The following is a 21,379-nucleotide window of genomic DNA, read 5'->3' as shown; positions in this document are numbered from 1 at the left end:
GGGTTGGGGGTGGAGGCCCACTTATGTCCCTATGATAAGGATTTGATTTGGGGTCAAATAATGTATGCTGAGAGGAGTTGAGCCGACATGGAATCTGCAACTGATGGCATGCCTTGCTTAGGCCTAATGTTTCCACAGAAAACAGGTGGCAGCTGGGTAGACTGCTGTCCAAACAGGTGCACCAGATAATTGCCAATGGTTTAGATAAGGGAGTCTGATGCGCCTCACTTTAACAGTGCTTAGCCTATATACTCTATCACCGTCATCTGAGTAACGCAGGCTGCATCCATGGCTCCACGTCAATCAAAATCAAATGTATGTTATCTGGATACAAGCTCAACCCATTTCTTTTTATGCATGAGCACCAAACACATAGGTTGTTTATTTTCTTAATACATTTTTATTCAGAGCCAAGTTTGCATTGCTCTTAGCTTACTTCCTTATGTCCAAGATGCAATGGGTTATTTAGTAAACATTTATATGTAAGTAGTTTCTCCCTGAATTTAAGTAAATATTGGTTTTCCAATCCATAAGTCCCTAATGATTTCCTATATATTCATTACATAGTAATACAGTTAGTTGAACCAAAAGTGTAATTTGTCATTGTACACCGTTAAAGTTGACATTTTTGATTCACTTAAAAGCCATAGGCTGGCTATACTTAACTGATATCTAAGGACTGTCAAATATATAAGGACTGTCTAATATATAACACAATAGCCATTTAAATTTCAGTCATTTAGCAGACAGACTTATCCAGAGAATTTACAGGAGCAATTATAGTTAAGTGCCTTGTCCAATGCTCTTAACCGCTAGGCTACCTGCCCCCCGACTTTCATTAAACTAGGAAAAGGTTCCTACCTTATAGTTGTCTTCTTATGATCTATTTTGCATGGTAGGTCTTCTATACCAGACTCCTGAGTGTGACAGGTGCAACTTGCTCAGTGACCTAGTTCCCTGCACACCAGACAGCAACAATACCCTTACACGCCCACACCTAGCACTGATTGGATAAGTGTGCTAAAAGGGAGGAGTCTATGCTAATTTGCCTATCTAGATTGGGTAGATATAAAATTCTGGTAGAGTTTGTATTGTGGCTTTATGTAGGTGTCATTTGTGGCAGTATTAACAGGCTTTACTTATTGATGCATGTTCTCATTGCCCTGGTTAGATAAAGCATGAGAATTCGGAACAGACAGTAAATATTTATTTGATAATATTGTCAAAATTTGATATTACAAAAATATATTTTTTTAAGTTTACCTTTATGAACATCAGGAAATATTCAAGGGAAATGAATTACCTTTATAGCCAAAATGAGAAAGGTGGCATTCCTGAACGTCAAGGGCCAAAGCATAAGCGACATTTAAAACATTTGTTTTAGAGCAAATGCAACGTCTGCAGTCATTAAAATTCACACGCGAGGGGGGGGGAAAAGGGTTCTAGGGTAGGTACAGAAATCCTAATCACAAAATTCAATAGAGGCCAAGGCTGCATGACCGCACTTGCAGTATGTGGCCTCAAAGCTTCCTTAAAACCTGTTGTGGATAGGGGGCAGTATTTTCACGGCCGGGTGAAAAAAAACATACCCGATTTAATCTGGTTACTACTCTTGCCCAGAAACTAGAATATGCATATAATTAGTAGATTTGGATAGAAAACACTCTAAAGTTTCTAAAACTGTTTGATTGGTGTCTGAGTATAACAGAACTCATATGGCAGGCAACAACCTGAGAAGATTCCAAGCAGGAAGTGGCCTGTCTGACAATTTGTAGTCCTTCTGTTGCATCTCTATCGAAATTACAGTATCTGAGCTGTTACGTGACACTTTAAGGCTCTCTAAAGCATTCAGAAACCGGATTGAGGCGTCTCCTGTCTCTGGGCAGATAACAGCAGCACAGTTTGTCAGTGGACTGCCTGGTTACAGAGACTGGAGATGCGCGTTCACGAGACCTTGCTATTTTTTATTTTCCTCTTTGAATGAATACAACATTGTCCGGTTGGAATATTATCGCTATTTTATGAGAAAAATATCATAAAAATTGATTTTAAACAGCGTTTGACATGCTTCTAAGTACAGTAATGGAACATTTTGAAAAAATTTCACAAAATGCGCTCGCACGTTACCCTTTGGATAGTGACCTGAACGCACGAACAAAACTGAGGTATTTGGATACAACTATGGATTATTTGGAACAAAAACAACATTTGTTGTTGAAGTAGAAGTCCTGGGAGTGCATTCTGACGAAGAACAGCAAAGGTAATACCATTTTTCTAATAGTAATTCTGAGTTTAGTGAGCCCTGAAGTTGGCGGGTGTCTGAAAAGCTAGCTTGTGATGGCTGAGCTATGTACTCAGAATATTGCAAAATGTGCTTTCGCCAAAAAGCTATTTTAAAATCTGGCATAGCGGTTGCATAAAGGAGTTCTGTATCTATAATTCTTAAAATAATTATGTATTTTGTCAACGTTTATGATGAGTAATTTAGTAAATTCACCGGAAGTTTTGGGTGGGAATGCTAGTTCTGAACATCACATGCTAATGAACAAAACATGCAGTATATGTAAACTTCTGACCCACTGGGAATGTGATGAAAGAAATAAAAGCTGAAATAAATCATTCTCTACTATTATTCTGACATTTCACATTCTTAAAATAAAGTAGTAATCCTAACTGACCTAAGACAGGGAATTGTTAGTAGGATTAAATGTCAAGAATTGTGAAAAAATGAGTTTAAATGTTGTTGGCTAAGGTGTATGTAAACTTCCCACTTCAACTGTATAGTGCATTCGGAAAGTATTCAGACCAAGACTTTTTGTTACATTACAGCCTCATTCGAAAATTGATTACACCATTTTTTCTCCCATCAATCTACACACAATACCCCGAAAATATCACATTTACATAAGTATTCAGACCCTTTATTCAGTACTTTGTTGAAGCACCTTTGGCAGTGATTACAGCCTCAAGTCTGGGTATGATGTTACAAGCTTGGCAAACCTGTATTTGGGGAGTTCCTCCCATTCTTCTCTACAGATCCTTTCAAGCTCTGTCCGGTTGGATGGGGAGCGTTGCTGCACAGCTATTTTAAGCTCTCTCCAGTGATGTTTGATCAGGTTCAAGTCCGGGCTCTGGCTGGGCCACTCAAGAACATTCAGAGACTTGTCCCAAAGCCACTCCTTCATTGTCTTGGCTGTGTGCTTAGGATCGTTGTCCTGTTGGAAAGTAAACCTTTGCCCCAGTCTGAGGTCCTGAGCGCTCTGAAGCAGGTTTTCATCAAGGATCTCTCTGTACTTTGCTCCGTTCATCTTTCCCTCGACTAGTCTCCCAGTCCCTGCCGCTGAAAAACATCCCCACTTCATGATGCTGCCACCACCATGCTTCACCGTAGGGATGGTGGCAGGATTTCTCCAGACGTGATGCTTGGCATTCAGGCCATAGAGTTCAATCTTGGTTTCATCAGACCAGAGAATCTTGTTTCTCATGGTCAGAGTCCTTTAGGTGCCTTTTGGCAAAAACCAAGCGGGCTGTCATATGCATTTTAGTGAGGAGTGGTTTCCATCTGGCCACTCTATTATAAAGGCCTGATTGGTGGAGTGCTGCAGAAATTGTTGTCCTTCTGGAAGGTTCTCCCATCTCCACAGAGGAACCATCGGGTTCTTGGTCACCTCCCTGACCAGGGCCCTGCTCAGTTTTGCAGGGCGGCCAGCTCTAGGAAGAGTCTTGGTGGTTCCAAACTTCTTCCATTGAAGAATGATGGAGGCCACTGTGTTCTTGGGGACCTTCATTGCTGCAGACATGATTCAGTACCCTTCCCCAGATTTGTGCTTCGATACAATCCTGTCTCGGCGCACTACGGACAATTCCTTCAACCTCATGGCTTAGTTTTTGCTCTGACATGTACTGTCAACTGTGGGACCTTATATAGACAGGTGTGTGCCTTTCCAAATCATGTCCAATCAATTGAATTGACCACAGGTGGACTCTAATCAAGTTGTAAAAACGTTTCAAGGATAATCAATGGAAACAAGAAGCACCTGAACTCAATTTCGAGTATCATAGCAAAGAGTCTGAATACTTATGTAAATAAGGTATTTAAAAATCTAAAACCTGTTTTTTGCTTTGTCATTATGGGGTATTGTGTGTAGATTGATGAGGAAAATGTTTTATTTACGGCTGTAACGTAACAAAATGTGGAACAAGGGAAGGTGTCTGAATACTTTCCGAATGCACTGCATAATGTAATGGAACTGAGAGTCATGATCAAGGACTAGCCTATTCATAGACGCTAGCTAACTCTAGCATCTATTCACGAAAAGGTATCTTCAATCCAGGGGTTTTGTTAAGAGCCCTGAACCTTAAAACGCATCGCTTGCGCATATAACAGATTTAACGCAAAGGCAACTGATTGGTTGTTTATTTTTGGAGGCGAGCGCAACACTCAAGCCCATTCGTTCCATTGGATATTTGGTGCTCATGTGACGTGAGGTGCGGAAGTATACGGAACACTCCAACAACAGTACAACGACAAAAAAGTGATATATAAAGCAAATATGGAACAAAACAATGGTATGAAAACAATATTACGCTGCCAGTTAATATGCATGTGTAAATAGCTTCCTTATTTGAAAATAAGGCATCTTTCTATTATGAGCTTGTCCTTTGTCAGAACGAGAAACTGTCACATGTTTTCACATTGCTAACGTTAGCCATCTAGATAATTAGCTAACAACTAGCTCTAATATGTTCGGTAGCTAGCTAGATACCGTAATATGTAAACATATTACGTAATTATAATTTTATATTTTTGACTTTATAGGAAGTGGGATAATGTGCTCGAGAAGCTGTCATGTGCAAGGCTAGTGGCGGTGCTTAGCCAAAACTCGACTTGAAGTTCAGTAGCTACTGTTAGCTAGTTAGTTACCTTCAAGTCGAACTTTTGCTAGGCTAATGGTGCAATTCGTTATCTGGCAAAGCAATACTTTCACTTGACTAGTTAAACAGTGCAGGTTAGCGTTTTTCGTCATAAATCTTGTTCTGGAGGCATTAATGCAGAGTGATCACTAGCTGGCACAGCCACAAAGTCTAAACATCTGATTTTAAATGGAACCCAAACGACACTGTTAACCCTAACCTCAAATGAAGACTAGAAAACATTTTAGTTTTCATGAACTTTTTTAATAACACATTTTTGACTTTGCAGCCGGCTTTGCCTGGAAACCTAATGTTGAATTGTATGGAATTATACGTTGGGCAGAAATAGGCGTTTGAATCAGAAAAGTTTCCTCTCACGACCTCTACAAGACAGAATGTTGAATAAAATGATATTTTAATGTACTTTACTGGTTGTTCCTTTTGGCGGTAGGAATGTGATACAATATATTCACATGAAAGTATACCTACAAACTTTTCAATATGCTGGTAGTGCGTTCAGATTTCAATGTCGGGTGTCCAGGCAACAGCTGGCCTATGTAGCGAAGGGGAAATCGCTCAGTTCTGCCTCCAGGACAAGACTCATGACAATAAACGTCAACCTGCGTATAAACTTGAACAGTTGCCTCAGGCCAGGGTCAATGATAAAACGTGACTTGGTCCTTAGAATCTTTCAGTGTCAGTGAACACACAGTAATGAGAGATTTAATGGATATAATTAGTAAATGTCATATGTCCATATCTAAATGGAGTGATAACCTGCTTTCACAGTAATAGGACTTGAACATACCCTCTCTGTGTATTTGTTCATGCATTCATGTCCATATATTTTACTAGCTTGTTTCTCTGCAGAAGGTGGGAACTTGGCCCAGGTCCAACATGTGGTGTTGATCCTGTCTGGAAAAGGAGGGGTGGGCAAGAGCACCCTCACCACAGAGCTAGCCCTGGCCCTAAGACACGCAGGCAAGAAGGTGGGAGCCATCACATTCATATCATTGTGTCTGTTTGTGTTCTGTGTGTGAATCATCACACGTCATCAGGGTCTTTGTATGAAATGGACATTTTTGATGTGTCAACACAGCTCCATTCTGTTAAGCTAACACCCAGATGCGCAGTTGCTTTTCACAACAGAAGAGAGAAAATTGTTTTGCACGTAAACTTGGGGATTTGGCCCAGCCATAGCCGCTGGAAGAATGTGTCTGCGCAAAATCCCACCAACTCAAACAACGTTTGTTGTGCCTCGCTCTGGAAGCGGAAGGTCTCTAGCTGCTACTACTGCTGCCAGACTCAAACACAGCAGACACAGCCAACACGCACTGACAAGTGACAGTCACAAATAAATGGCCAACGTTCTCCTGTACAGGTCAGTGTTGCCTTTATAATCAAGTTAGCCTGCTAGCTATCTAACGTTACCTGCCAACCACCTAGCTAGCTAGCATTATCATCAACAAACCTAGCCCAATAATGGACTAAAGGGGCCAAACATTACTCCTTATAGTCCAAGGACATCCACATGTTCCAAAACACTCCAAATACTCCATCTAAACGTGAATCGATTCTCAATTGCGGTACGGTTCTAGAAACATAAATACCTCTACTTTCATATTACATAAAAACCATTGCACAAATGCAAAATACACACTTACGGTACAGACTTTGAACCAGTTTTAGCACAGTTGCAGCCAACAGGATTTTTCAGTGACAACATGTTTGTGGCGTCCGTCTTCTGTTTACACACAGGTGTTCAGAGACGCAGATAGATAATTAGCACAGGTAGTCTTCCATCTGTTGTCTGTAAATATACACAGAAATATGGCCATGTGGGAACCCTAACCCTTTAAAGGTGCGTAGTAATTTAACCTTTTCTATTATTAATTCTCGCTGATATGAAAGATACGTTCCTTATGTTTCCAAAACCGTACCGCAAGCGATATGTGTTTAATGTTTAGGACAAGGGTTGGGGCTAAAACTTCCCCGCTCAGAAGATACTATAGTCAATAGGTGCTAAAACAATTCGTACCTACTGAATGGGGTACAACAAACCATCCTTACTGTCATGTCAACAATCTGTACATCTAGCTTTAGCTAGCTAGCTAACATTAGTTGAAACAAAGCATTAGGGCATCTCATGAGGTTTATGCCTTTTAGACAATGTAGCTAGCTAGAGTAGACTCCTTCATAGTAAGTACAAAACAGTCTGAATACAAGAGCAAGCTAGCTAGCAAATGTTTGCTTATAGCTACATTGTCGATCACACAAATGTTAGCAACTAACGTTAGATAGCAAGTAGCTAGCAGGCTAACTTGAATATAAAGGCAACACTGTCAACACGGCTCTGAACAGGAGAACGTTTGCCATTTTATTTGTGACTTTGTCACTTGTCAGTGCGTGTTGGCTGGGTCTGCTGTCTGTGTCTGCTGAGTCTGCCGGCAGTAGTAGCAGCTAGAGGATTGTTACCACAGCCACAAAGTCAAAATTGGCTATATCGTAAAAATGTATAATACTAGCTAGAAGCCTCAACTTAAACAATAAAAGCATTCTCTCCACCCGTTTTGCTGAAAAGTTAATGGATGGGGATGGAGAAATGTAACCGCTCTCAAATTCATAGACCGAGCTATGGATGCAATGACTGACCATCCATGATATCAAAATTATAGTTTTAACCATGTTTTGACGCTATACAGTGTTTGTTTACATTTACGTTGTTTATAAACATTGGAGTAAAACAAGCTTACTTTAAATTCTTATAGTGTATAGCAGTTGAACTAAGTTCATGAGGTACAGTTGAAGTCGGAAGTTTACATACACCTTAGCCAAATGCATTTAATCCTAGTAAAAATTCCCTGTCTTAGGTCAGTTAGATCACCACTTTATTTTAAGAATGTGGATTGTCAGTAGAGAGAATGATTTATTTAAGCTTTTATTTCTTTCATCACATTCCCAGTGGGTCAGAAGTTTACATGCACTCAATTAGTATTTAGTAGCATTGCCTTTTAAATTGTTTAACTTGGGTCAAACGTTTCGGGTAGCCTTCCACAAGCTTCCCACAATAGGTTGGGTGAATTTTGGCCCAATCCTCCTGACAGAGCTGGTGTAACTGAGTCAGGTTTGTAGGCCTCCTTGCTCACAAACACTTTTTCAGTTCTGCCCACAAATCTTCTATGAGATTGAGGTCAGGGCTTTGTGATGGCCGCTCCAATACCTTGACTTTGTTGTCCTTAAGCCATTTTGCCACAACTTTGGAAGTATGCTAGGGGGTCATTGTCCATTTGGAAGACTCATTTGCGACCAAGCTTTCACTTCCTGACTGATGTCTTGAGATGTTACTTCAATATATCCACATATTTTCCTACCTCATGATGGCATCTATTTTGTGAAGTGCACCAGTCCCTCCTGCAGCAAAGCACCCCCACAACATGATGCTGCCACCCCCGTGCTTCATGGTTGGGATGGTGTTCTTTGGCTTGCAAGCTTCCCCCTTTTTCCCCAAACATAACGATGGTCATTATGGCCATAATGGTCTATTTTTATTTCATCAGACCAGAGGACATTTCTCCAAAAAGTACGATCTTTGTCCCCATGTGCAGTTGCAAACCGTAGTCGGACTTTTTTATGGCGGATTTGGAGCAGTGCTGAGCAGCCTTTGAGGTTATGTCAATATAGGACTTGTTTTACTGTGGATATATATACTTTTGTACCTGTTTCCTCCAGCATCTTCACAAGGTCCTTTGCTATTGTTCTGGGATTGATTTGCACTTTTCGCACCAAAGTACGTTCATCTCTAGGAGACAGAACGTGTCTCCTTCCTGAGCGGTATGACGGCTGCATGGTCCCATGGAGTTTATACTTGCGTACTGTTGTTTGTACAGATGAGCGTGGTACCTTCAGGCGTTTGGAAATTCCTCCCAAGGATGAACCAGACTTGTGGAGGTCTACAATTATTTTTCTGAGGTCTTGGCTGATTTATTTGGATTTTCCCATGATGTCAAGCAAAGAGGCACTGAGTTTGAAGGTAGGTCTTGAAATACATTCACAGGTACACCTCCAATTGACTCAAATTATGTCAATTAGCCTATCAGAAGCTTCTAAAGCCATGACATAATTTTCTGGAATTTTCCAAGCTGTTTAAAGGCACAGTCAACTTAGTGTATGTAAACTTCTGACCCACCGGAATTGTGATACCGTGAATTATAAATTAAATAATCTCTGGAAATAATTGTTGGAAAAATGACTTGTCATGCACAAAGTAGATGTCCTAACTGACTTGCCAAAACTATTTTGTTTTGTTAACCTGTTAGGGCTAGGGGGCAGTATTGACACGGCTGGATAAAAAACATACCCGATTTAATCTGGTTACCACTCCTACCCAGTAACTAGAATATGCATATACTTATTACATATGGATAGAAAACACCCTACATTTTCTAAAACTGTTTGAATGGTGTCTGTGAGTATAACAGAACTCAAATGGCAGGTCAAAACCTGAGAGATTCCTTTACAGGAAGTGGCCTGTCTGACCATTTCTTGAACTTCTTTTCCATCTCTATCATTTACTAAGGATCTCTGCTCTAACAAGACACTTCCCACGTCGTCCATAGGCGCTCAGAGCCCGGGAAAAAACAGAATGTCGTCATTCCAGCCCCAGGCTGAAACACATTATCGCCTTTCTCAAGTGGCCGATCAAGGGACACTGGGCTTATGCGCGTGACCCCGACCGCCCCCGCCTTTGGGATTTTTTCCTCTGTTTGCCGAAAAGGAGATTCCCTGTCGGAATATTATCGCTTTTCTACGAGAAAAATGTCGTAAAAATTGATTTTAAACAGCGGTTGACATGCTTCGAAGTACGGTAATGGAATATTTAGAATTTTATTGTCACGAATTGCGCCATGCGCGCGACACTTCTTTACTATTTCGGATAGTGTCTGGAACGCACGAACAAAACGCCGCTATTCGGATATAACGATGGATTATTTTGGACCAAACCAACATTTGTTATTGAAGTAGCAGTCCTGGGTGTGCATTCTGACGAAGACAACAAAAGTTAATCAAACTTTTATAATAGTAAATATGATTATGGTGAGTGCTAAACTTGCCGGGTGTCTAAATAGCGAGCCCGTGATGCCTGGGCTATGTACTTAGAATATTGCAAAATGTGCTTTCACCAAAAAGCTATTTTAAAATCGGACATATCGAGTGCATAGAGGAGGTCTGTATCTATAATTCTTAAAATAATTGTTATGCTTTTTGTGAACGTATATCGTGAGTAATTTAGTAAAATGTTAGCGAATTCCCCGGAAGTTTGCGGGGGGTATGCTAGTTCTGAACGTCACATGCTAATGTAAAAAGCTGGTTTTTGATATAAATATGAACTTGATTGAACAAAACATGCATGTATTGTATAACATAATGTCCTAGGGTTGTCATCTGATGAAGATCATCAAAGGTGAGTGCTGCATTTAGCTGTCTTCTGGGTTTTGGTGACATTATATGCTGGCTTGAAAAATGGGTGTCTGATTATTTCTGGCTTGGTACTCTGCTGACATAATCTAATGTTTTGCTTTCGTTGTAAAGCCTTTTTGAAATCGGACAGTGTGGTTAGATTAACGAGAGTCTTGTCTTTAAATGGCTGTAAAATAGTCATATGTTTGAGAAATTGAAGTAATAGGATTTTTAAGGTTTTGAAAATCGCGCCACAGGCTGGCAGTGGCTGTTACGCAGGTGGGACGCAAGCGTCCCACCTAGCCCATAGAGGTTAACAAGAAATTTGTGGAGTGGTTGAAAAACAAGTTTTAATGACTCCAACCTAAGTGTATGTAAACTTCCGACTTCAACTGTATTTACACTGAGTGTACAAAACATTAGGAACACCTTCCTAATATTGAGTTGCACCTCCTTTTGCCCCCAGAACAACCTCCATTTGTCGGGACATGGATTCTACAAGGTGTCGAAAGCGTTCCACAGGGATGCTGGCCCATGTTGGCTCCAATGCTTTTCACAGTTGTGTCAAGGCTGGATTCTTTAGGGTGGTGGACCATTCTTGATACACACAGGAATTTGTTGAGCATGAAAAACCCTGCAACGTTGCAGTTCTTGACACTCAAACTGGTGCGCCTTGCACCTACTACCATACCCCGTTCAAAGGCACTTACATTTCTTGTCTTGCCCATTCACCCTCTGAATGGCACACATACACAATCCATGTCTCAAGACTTAAAAATCATTTTTACCCTGTCTCCACCCCTTCATCTACAATGAGCACTGTTACATACACACAATAATGCGGTTATTGTGGATAGTCAGCTTAATATAATAGTTTGTTTAAAATGTTTACATGCTTTGCAAGAGGAACGATTTCCCTAATAATCGTGTTTACATGGACATATCTGAAATCAGACTACTGATGGGACTTTGATAAATGCAGAAAATCGTCAATCAAAATAAACATTCTACCACAGTGACCGTGCTGTTTTTGCGTAAACTATTTGATTCGGAGTTCAGACATATAACGTTTTTATGTGAACTAGAGATGCATACTTGCAGTTTTCCGCAATCACTTCACTCGCGCTACCCGGTTCTGGCATATGCGCAGATCAATTACACCGCTGGAATGCCGATTTTAAGCTGTTTACATGTCCTAATAATTTGAAAGATTGCTCAGAAAACCCCCATGTTTTCATTCCAAAAAAAGCAGAACTCTCAGTGGGCGGCTTTTGTTGTGAAAAGCAAACGCAGATCCGGGCTTTAAGGGTGGGTCAAACATTCAAATGACAAACATTCAAATGACAATTTCCTCTTTTACTGGCCTCAGTCTGCTTGGTAGCTGGGTGTATAGTAGGCCTATAATTGCATAGTCAAGAATGAGGGCTAGAAAAGCTTTTCCTGGAACTTGACAGTAAATATTACTTTTTAGCAGTGATGCCATTAAGGGGGCAGGTACTGTAGACTAGCGGTTAAGAGCGTTGGGCCAGTAACCAAAAGTTAACCCTCTTAATTAACCCTAATTGCTCCTGTAAGTCCCTCTGGATAAGAACACTTGCTAAATGACTAATGTTTACATGTCCTAATAATTTGAAAGATTGCTCAGAAAACCCCCATGTTTTCATTCCAAAAAAAGCAGAACTCTCAGTGGGCGGCTTTTGTTGTGAAAAGCAAACGCAGATCCGGGCTTTAAGGGTGGGTCAAACATTCAAATGACAAACATTCAAATGACAATTTCCTCTTTTACTGGCCTCAGTCTGCTTGGTAGCTGGGTGTATAGTAGGCCTATAATTGCATAGTCAAGAATGAGGGCTAGAAAAGCTTTTCCTGGAACTTGACAGTAAATATTACTTTTTAGCAGTGATGCCATTAAGGGGGCAGGTACTGTAGACTAGCGGTTAAGAGCGTTGGGCCAGTAACCAAAAGTTAACCCTCTTAATTAACCCTAATTGCTCCTGTAAGTCCCTCTGGATAAGAACACTTGCTAAATGACTAATGTTAAAAAATAAAAAGAATGTATCAAGAAGATGCAGCCAGCACTTGCCCAAGGATGATGGTGAGTTTGGTGGGCAGAGTTAGAGAGGGAACTGATTGGTCTGCAGCATAAACTGAGGTAGCAGTTGCTGGCTAAATGTAATGAGATTGGAAGGACACACACACACACCAACTGATTAATGGACTGCTGAATTATATATATTTTTATCTTGCTTTGTTCTTTTCGATATTATGTCTATCTCTGAGAAGGAAAGGGCTGAAAATAGCCCATATTAATATACAGTACATGACCTGCTCGTCAAACATCTCATGACAAAATCATGGGCATTACTATGCTGTTGGTTCTCCCTTTGCTGCTATAGCAGCCTTCACTTTTCTGGGAAGGCTTTCCACTATTTTGGAGGGGTGTCCACATACTTTTGTATATATATTGTATGTAGCCGTAGCAAGTGATTGATTTCATGAAACTTATTTCTAACATCAGATAACATGCATATATTAGCCATTTCTGAGACTCACTTGGATAATTCCTTTGATACAGTAGTAGCAATAAAAGGACATAACAGCTGTAGAATATACAGAAATGCTTATGGGAGGTGTTATAGACACAGTATGAGTCAAAAGTTTGGCCACACCTACTCATTCCAGGGTTTTGTAGAATAATATTGAAGACATCAAAACCAAAAAAGTGTTAAACAAATCAAAATATATTTTAGATTCTTCAAAGTAGCCACCCTTTGCCTTGATGACAGCTTTGCACACTCTTGGCATTCTCTCAACCAGCTTCACGGGGCAGTCAGCTCGAAGGCATTTCAATTAACAGGTGTGCCTTGTTAAAAGTTAATTTGTGGAATTTCTTTCCTTCTTTAATGCGTTTGAGCCAATCAGTTGTGTTGTGTTGTGTCAAGGTAGGGATGGTATACAGAAGATAGCCCTATTTGGTAAAAGACCAAGTCCATATTATGGCAAGAACAGCTCAAATAAGCAAAGAGAAATGACAGTCCATCATTACTTTAAGACATGAAGGTCAGTCAATCTGGAAAATTTCAAGAACTTCGAATGTTTCGTCAAGTGCATTCACAAAAACCATTGAGCGTGAATCAGGCCTTCATGGTTGAATTGCTGCAAAGAAACCACTACTAAAGGACACCAATAAGAAGAAGAGACTTGCTTGGGCCAAGAAACACAAGCAATGGACGTTAGACCGGTGGAAATCTGTCCTTTGGTCTGATGAGTCAAATTGTAAGATTTTTGGTTCCAACTGCCGTGTCTTTGTGAGACGCAGAGTAGGTGAACGGATGAGCTCTGCATGTGTGGTTCCCACCGTGAAGCATGGAGGAGGTGTGATGGTGCTTTGCTGGTGACACAGTCAGTGATTTATTTAGAATTCAAGGCACACTTAACCAGCATGGCTACCACAGCATTCTGTAGCGATACGCCATCCCATCTGGTTTGGGCTTAGCGAGGCTATCATTTGTTTTTCCAACAGGACAATGACCAAAAACACACCTCCAGGCTGTGTAAGGACTATTTGACCATCAGATGACGTGGCCTCCACAATCACCCAACCTCAACCCAATTGAGATTGTTTGGGATGAGTTGGACTGCAGAGTGAAGGAAAAGCAGCCAACAAGTGCTCAGCATATGTGGGAACTCCTTCAAGACTGTTGGAAAACCAGTCCTCTTAAAGCTGGTTAAGAGAATGCCAAGAGTGTGCAAAGCTGTCATCAAGGCAAAGGGTGGCTACTTTGAAGAATATCAAATATATTTTGATTTGTTTAATACTTTTTTGGTTACTACATGATTCCGTATGTGTTATTTCATGGTTTTGATGTCTTCACTATTATTCTACAATGTAGAAAATAGTACAAAATAAAGAAAAACCCTAGAATGAGTAGGTGTGTCCATACTTTTGATTTGGTACTGTATATTCAGAGCCATATCCCTGTAATGCTTAGAGAAGATCTCATGTCAAGTGTTATTGAAGTGCTGTGGTTGCAGGTTTACCCGCCTTATCTAAAGCCTATTATTTTGGGGTGTTGCTATAGGCCACCAAGTGTTAACAGTCAGTATCTTAATAATGTGTGTGAAATGCTTAATGTGGTATGGGATGTAAACAGAGAGGTCTACTTTCTTGGGGACCTGAATATTCAGGTCCCCAAGCTGTCCGCTCAAGAGGAAGCTTCTCACTGTAACTAGTGCCTGTAATCTGGTTCAGTTTATTATCAACCTACCGGGGTGTTTACAACCACTACAGGAAAACAACATCCACATGTATTGATCAGTTTTACTAATACTGTTGAACTTTGTTCTAAAGCTGTAACCGTATCCATTGGATGCTGTGATCATAGTATAGTGGATATATCCATATGAAATTGCTTCTTCCAGTTGTTGATAAACATGCACCTCTAAAGAAACAGATTCTTAGAACTGTTAAGGCTCCATCGATTGATGAGGAATTGAAAAACTATGTTTGAGAGAGATGGGGAAAAAAGGAGTGGCTAATATGTCTGGCTGCACATCTGACTTACTGCAGAAACTCAACAAAAAGAAAACAGTATAATGAAGCCAAGATCAATTATATAAAGAATGATGAGAGAAAAAAATACTTTAAATTAAATTATGGACAGAAAGACAAATTCAACTCAGATGGCTTATTCATCACAAAACCATTTGATGTTGCCAATTATTTTAACGATTACTTAATTGGCAAGGTGGGCAAACTTAGGCAGGAAATGCCAACAATTAACAGTCAGTGAGTCATCATATTCATGCATAAAATAAAAGCATTGTAGGTTTGAATTTTGTAAAGTTAGTGTGGGAGAGGCAGAAAAATTGTTATCGATCAATAATGAACGACTTCCTGGCATTGACAACTTAGATGGAAAGCTACTGAGGATGCTAGCTGACTCTATGGTCACTCCTATCTGTCATGTTTTTAATCTGTGTTTAGAGGAAGGTGTTTGTCCTCAGGCCTGAAGGGAACCCAAAGTCATTCCGCTACCCAAGAGTGGTAAAGCGGCTTTTACTGGTTCTAACAGCAGACCTATCAGCTTGCTGCCAGCTCTTAGCAAACTGTTAGAATATTTGTTTTGACCTTATACAATGCTAATTCTCTGTAAACAAATTGACAACAGACTTTCAGCATGCTTATAGAAAAGGGCACTCAACATGTACTGCACTTACACAAATTACTGATGATTGGTTGAAAGTAATTGATAAGAAGATTGTGGGAGCTGTACTGTTAGATTAAAGTGCAGCCTTTGATATTATTGACCACAACCTGTTGTTGAGAACTTATGTTTTATGGCTTTTCAGCCTCTGCCATATCGCTGTTTCAGAGTTATCTATCTAATAGAACTCAGAGGGTTTTCTTTAATGGAAGCCTCTCTAATGTCAAACATGTAGGGTGTGGTGTACCGCAGGGCAGCTTGCTAGGCCCTCTACTCTTTTTTTATTTTTACCAATGACCTGCCACTGGCATTTAAACAAAGCCATCATGCTCTTCATTGTAATTAGAGGGCTAATATAAATATTGTGCATGCCAGTCTCCCTTGACTAAGAGTTGAGGAGAGAGTGACTGCATTGCTTCTAATTTTTGTATGAAACGTGTTGAAAATTCCTAATTGTTTACATAGTCAACTTACACACTTACCCCACCAGACATGCCACCGGGGGTCTTTTCACAGTCCCCAAACCCAGAACAAATTCAAGAAAGCGTACAGTATTATATAGAGCCTTGCATCTCATATTGCTCAAATGAACAGCAGACCTGGTTAAGAAAAACAACATATAAAGCAACATCTCACGGCACAACACCTCTCCCCTATTTGACCTAAATATTTTGTGTGTGTGTATTGATATGTAGGCTATGTGTAATGTTTTAAAATGTATGTTCTGTTCTTGTTTATTAATGTTCTGTATTATCCCCCTAGAGACGATGTCCGCGCCCCAGCGGAAATCAAATTTGTATAATACAAAAATCCCCTTTAAAAATGTATCAGTTTAAGCTAGAGATATATTTTGCATTGGCTGCGTCTCAATCCACCTCATCCGCCGATGTTGCACTTCTGCATCTGCAGTGAAAGGTGACAGAGCTAGAGCGGTGTTTGTCAGACCATGAGACATCCCGAAAATCGGTCTTTTCATAAAATATGTTCACACGTACGTCTGTCTGGTCTGTCTGGTCTGTCTGTCTGGTCTGTCTGGTCTGTCTGTCTGGTCTGTCTGTCTGGTCTGTCTGTCTGTCTGTCTGTCTGTCTGTCTGTCTGTCTGTCTCTATCAGGTTGGGATCCTGGACGTGGACCTGTGTGGTCCCAGTATCCCCCGCATGCTGAGTGTGGGCAAGCCAGAGGTGCACCAGTGTGACTCGGGCTGGGTGCCCGTCTACACAGATGCCCAGAAGAGCCTGGCGCTCATGTCCATAGGCTTCCTGCTGGAGGACCCAGACGAAGCAGTTGTCTGGAGGGGCCCAAAGAAAACGGGTATGCTCAGTCTACCTCGGACTATTAGAGGCCAAGGTGGAGCTTCTACAGTAACAAAAACAATTTAGATCACAGGATCAGCACTCCTCCTTTGAGACGCTTGAAGTAAACCGCCACTTGATCAACATGAAGAGTGTAGGGGCTTACTGGGTGGGACTGTGGTTTCTCATCAATATCCTCTCACGTTCTCTGGCTCTCTCTCCCCCACCACCTGCCGTATGGTCACGTCCCAGCTCTGATTGGCCAGTTTGTGTCTGACGTGGCGTGGGGGGAACTGGACGTGCTCCTGGTGGACACCCCCCCGGGGACGTCAGACGAGCACCTGGCCGTCCTGGAAAACCTGAAGAAGCAGCACAAAGTGGACGGAGCCATTCTGATCACTACACCGCAGGTATAGCACAAGGAAAGATTGGAAGTTGTCAACTCCTGCTTTCTACGTTTTATCAGTGATCAGCCTCCTCTCTAGAAGAGAAACAAAGCAGCTTTCGCTAGGGTGGGTCTTAAATGTTGGCAACAGGAAACCTTTTGTTCTGATAAATATCGACCCTTCTCCTGAAGTGCGCACTTGTACTCCCCCTGGTTGATCCATTGTATTAATGACATTATATTGTACTTAGATATGCTGTTTTTCTGTGCAGGCAGTATCGACGGGGGACGTCAGGAGAGAGATCACGTTCTGTAAGAAGACAGGCTTGCGCATCCTGGGGATTGTAGAGAACATGAGTGGATTCGTGTGTCCACACTGCTCTGTGAGTACTCCAATATGCATGGACACTCACACACCATCTGTGCTGTAATACAGTGCTTGTTGCAAACAGGTCTCCAGTTAGTTTTAGATTAGCTTCATGTACATTATTTCACTGGACACAATCGTCAGTCTGAAGCGGTGTCATTTACAAATGTGTAGTGTCACTATTTTGTCATATTAGAATCTCAGCATATGCCAGTTCTGACCATTCTAATATAATGTGTTTGCTGACAGGAATGCAGTAATATCTTCTCCAAGGGAGGAGGAGAGGAGCTGGCCAAGTTGACAGGATCAGTATATTTGGGTAAAAGACACATTTTAATTTAAAAAAATGTGTGTTTTTTTTATTTTGATGGTCATTCCGGCGTCTGCATTGGCCGTACAGCGTTTCCTGCGATGCGACCTCTGCAGAAGTCTGGGCATTCGTACATCTAGCACTTCGCAGAGCTTATGTGAAGGAAGCTGTCAAGGAAGTGTGTTTGTGTTTATACAGGATGTACAGCCCCCACCTACCGTCAACCAATCATATCAATGCAGAGCTATACGGAGCCCTTCGCATTGTTAAAAAATGTGGCTCTTCACACCCGCCGTACGGAGCCTCCGAATCGGCTTTTAGGGATATGACGTGTCTTTCATTGAACAGCCACTAGATGTCACTCTAACCCAACCGACTCCAGACCTGTGAAACTGCTTGTCGCAGGCATTTTACAGCAGCGCTGCGCTGATAAAATGGTTGGTCTTCATTGCAGTGGAGTGCTTGTAAGATTTGGGGGTTAGAGCTGATACATCTCAGTCAAAGGGATAGGGGATCAATCTAAGTGGTATATTAATGACCATTTCACCATTAACACTCAACGACCATATGCTTTGTAAGAGTGGAAACCAGTCGGTGAGTAATGAAGCGGCTGATGTAGCTAATGCCCAGAGCGGTGAGAAGCCATATTTAAGGCTGCAGCACTGTTCCCAGCCAACTACAGCACTGCTGTGGATGGAGAGGTTTTGAGAGAACTGTGTGCCATTGATGGGCTAATGTAGACCGTGTGAAGACTACTGGGTAGACCAGGGGTCTCCAACCCTGTTTCTGGAGAGCTACCGTCCTGTACGTTTTCACTCCAACCCTAATCTAGCACACCTGATTCTAATAATTAGCTGGTTGATAAGCTGAATCAGGTTAGTTACAACTGGGGTTGGAGCTCTCCAGGAAGAGGGTTGGAGAGCCCTGGGGTAGACGTATGTAGTAGACTATGGCTGCGTTTCCACAGGCAGACAATTCTGATATTTCGCGGTTACTGGCAAAAGATCTGATCCGGTTGGTCAAAAGACCAATTATTGGCAAAAGATCAGAATTGGGCTGCCTGCGTGAACACAGCCTTTGCATGTAATGTTAACAGCATTTGATCTTTTCAAGTTTTGACCTCAAAAGACACCGTAGTGTGTTGTTTTCTAAAGTAGGCCAGTGTGTGTATATTGTTTTCAATGGTTGCGAAGGCCTCAGATGGTGTGTGTGTGTTTCCCATTTCAGGCTCTGTGCCCCTGGACCCTCTGCTCACTACCAGTATAGAGGAGGGTAAAGACTTCATCCAGACATTCCCAGACAGTGCCACCTTCAGTGCCATCAACAGCATTGCACAGACCCTCCTAACAAGCATACAGAATCCCTGAGCATTCAAATCCCATTGCATATTCAATAGCAATACAGTATCGTAGTATTTAGCCTTTGTAAAATCATGTTGATATATATATTATCGCACGCACAACCGCACAAGACATTTTTACATTGTATCTATCTTGTCATATACTACTGGTATGTAAGCTTCAGAAATGTACCCACATGTAATACTTCACAATTTTAATAAAGTGTGCTGATATTTAATTGAGAGCAGAACTGAGTGCAATCCGCTTCACCACTACCTGGCTGCTAGCAGACATTTAGGTTATGGTAAACGAATGGACAGCTGAACATTCTCTGTCTAGACAGCCATAAATCCGATTACTAAATTCTGTTCCACTATAGACAAACTTAAATTAACATGATTCGAATTTTTTGTTCTAAGCAGCCGAGTCACCAATTAATTACCCAAATCCTATGTTTGAGCATACCAGTGCGTTTCTGTCTTCATGAGGAAACGTACCAGAAAGATGAATGGCTGGAAACTGCGGGTAACGGAGGTCTGTTAGTGATAAACTTCTGGGTTTTGATGAACGGCAGCGATTCAACATGTAAGATTGTCGGTAAACTGAAATTGACAGCCGATCTTCGGGTTAGAGGCAAAAGGACAGCCACCCGCTAGTTTTATGTAAACGGTCAGTTGCTCTGGTGTTTCCTCTAAATAAAAGGGCATCTTTGATCATTTAGGGAAGTATGGCACAATGTCTCCTGATGCTTTACAGCAACTAGCATGAATTCAAACATACAATTTATCACAGAAAGAGCCAAAACAATCCATTAAAGGATTTCTAATTACACTAGACAGAAATATAAACGCAACATGTAAAGTGTTGGTCCCATGTTTCATGAGCTGAAAAAAAAAATCCCAGAAATGTTTCAAAAGCACAAAAAGGTTATTTCTAATTTGTTTACATCCTTGTTAGTGAGCATTTCTCCTTTGCCAAGATAATCCATCCACCTGATAGGTGTGGCATATCAAGAAACTGATTAAACAGCATGATCATTACACAGGGGACAATAAAAGGCCACTTTGAAATGTACAGTTGTCTCAAGTTTGGAGTATGCAATTGGCATGCTGACTGCAGGTGTCCACCAGAACTGTTGCCAAGAAATTGAGTTTATTTTTTTTTACCATAACCTGCCTCCAACATTGTTTTAAAGAATTTGGCAATAGGTTCAACCGGCCTCACAACCGCAGACCACGTGTAACCAGCCCAGGACCTAATTTGAGACCAGCCACCTGGACAGCTGATGAAACTGGGTTTGCACAACTGAAATATTTCTGCACAAACGGTCTGAAACCGCATCAGGGAAGCTCATCTCCATCCTTACCAAGGTCTTGACCCAACTTCAGTGTGCAAATGCTCACCTTCGATGGCCACTGGAGCAGTGTGCGCTTCACAGATGAATCCCGATTTCAACTCTACTGGACAGATGGCGGACAGTGTTTGGTGTCATGTGGGCGAGCGAGCAGTTTGCTGATGCGGAGTGCCCCATGGTGGTGGGGTTATGGTATGGGCAGGCATGAGCTACAGACAACGAACACAATTGCATTTGATCTATGGCAATTTGAAAGCACAGAAATACCTTGACGAGATGCTGAGGCCCATTGTCGTGCCATTCATCCGCCGCACGGCCTCATGTCACAAGGATCTGAATGCTGAAAATGTCCCAGTTTTTCAACTCACCCGACATGTCACCCATTGAACATGTTTGGGATGCTCTGGCTTGATGTGTACAACAGCGTGTTCTTGTTCCCGCCCATATCCAGCAACTTCGCACAGCCATTGAAGAGTGGGACAACGTTCCACATGGCACAATGAAATATACAAAGGAGAGTTTGTATTTAAACGGTTTCCCCAGTCATGTGAAATCTTTAGATTAGGGCCTATTGACTTTCAATTGACCAATTCTTACATGAACTAACTCAGTAAAAGTTGGTAAATTACATGTTGCATCTATATTTTTGTTCAGTGTAGCTCATTTGACTTACAATTAACCATCACCTTTAAAAATAACCCAAATCAAGGAAATCACCTGTGATACTTGGTGACATTTCTACACTAAAACAAC

At 41.3% G+C, this 21,379-nt stretch overlaps 2 protein-coding genes across 4 annotated transcripts in view; one reads left to right on the top strand and one right to left on the bottom strand.

Moving 5' to 3' along the window:
- Positions 1–11,991, bottom strand: part of spsb3b (splA/ryanodine receptor domain and SOCS box containing 3b) — a 29,201-nt gene extending 17,210 nt beyond the window's left edge. The window contains exon 1 of one of the 2 annotated variants that reach the window (XM_014158853.3): positions 11,467–11,991. In XM_014158853.3, the coding sequence (XP_014014328.1) occupies positions 11,467–11,513 (47 nt within the window). In that variant the 5' untranslated portion in view covers positions 11,514–11,991. Of the gene's footprint in view, positions 1–861; positions 969–11,466 lie in introns of those variants that run through there. The other variant, XM_014158854.3, reaches the window with a different exon arrangement.
- nubp2 (nucleotide binding protein 2 (MinD homolog, E. coli)) lies at positions 4,459–19,510 on the top strand. Of its 2 annotated transcripts, none has more exons than XM_014158855.3 (7): positions 4,459–4,569; positions 5,770–5,903; positions 16,691–16,889; positions 17,123–17,280; positions 17,528–17,638; positions 17,872–17,941; positions 19,160–19,510. In XM_014158855.3, exons 1-7 carry the CDS (start codon positions 4,554–4,556, stop codon positions 19,297–19,299), a joined length of 828 nt encoding a protein of 275 aa, XP_014014330.1. In that variant the 5' UTR covers positions 4,459–4,553; the 3' UTR covers positions 19,300–19,510. The 2 variants fall into 2 exon arrangements, with proteins under 2 accessions (XP_014014330.1, XP_014014333.1); XM_014158858.3 differs by having other exon boundaries at positions 4,461–4,569; positions 5,785–5,903.
- The last annotated feature ends 1,869 nt before the right edge of the window (positions 19,511–21,379 follow it).

The sequence above is a fragment of the Salmo salar genome, chromosome 19 (assembly GCF_965601325.2).
Source record: "Salmo salar chromosome 19, fSalSal1, whole genome shotgun sequence".
Taxonomy (NCBI): domain Eukaryota; kingdom Metazoa; phylum Chordata; class Actinopteri; order Salmoniformes; family Salmonidae; genus Salmo; species Salmo salar.
Note: the sequence above shows the minus strand (reverse complement) of the source record. Positions and strands in the feature narration are given on the sequence as shown.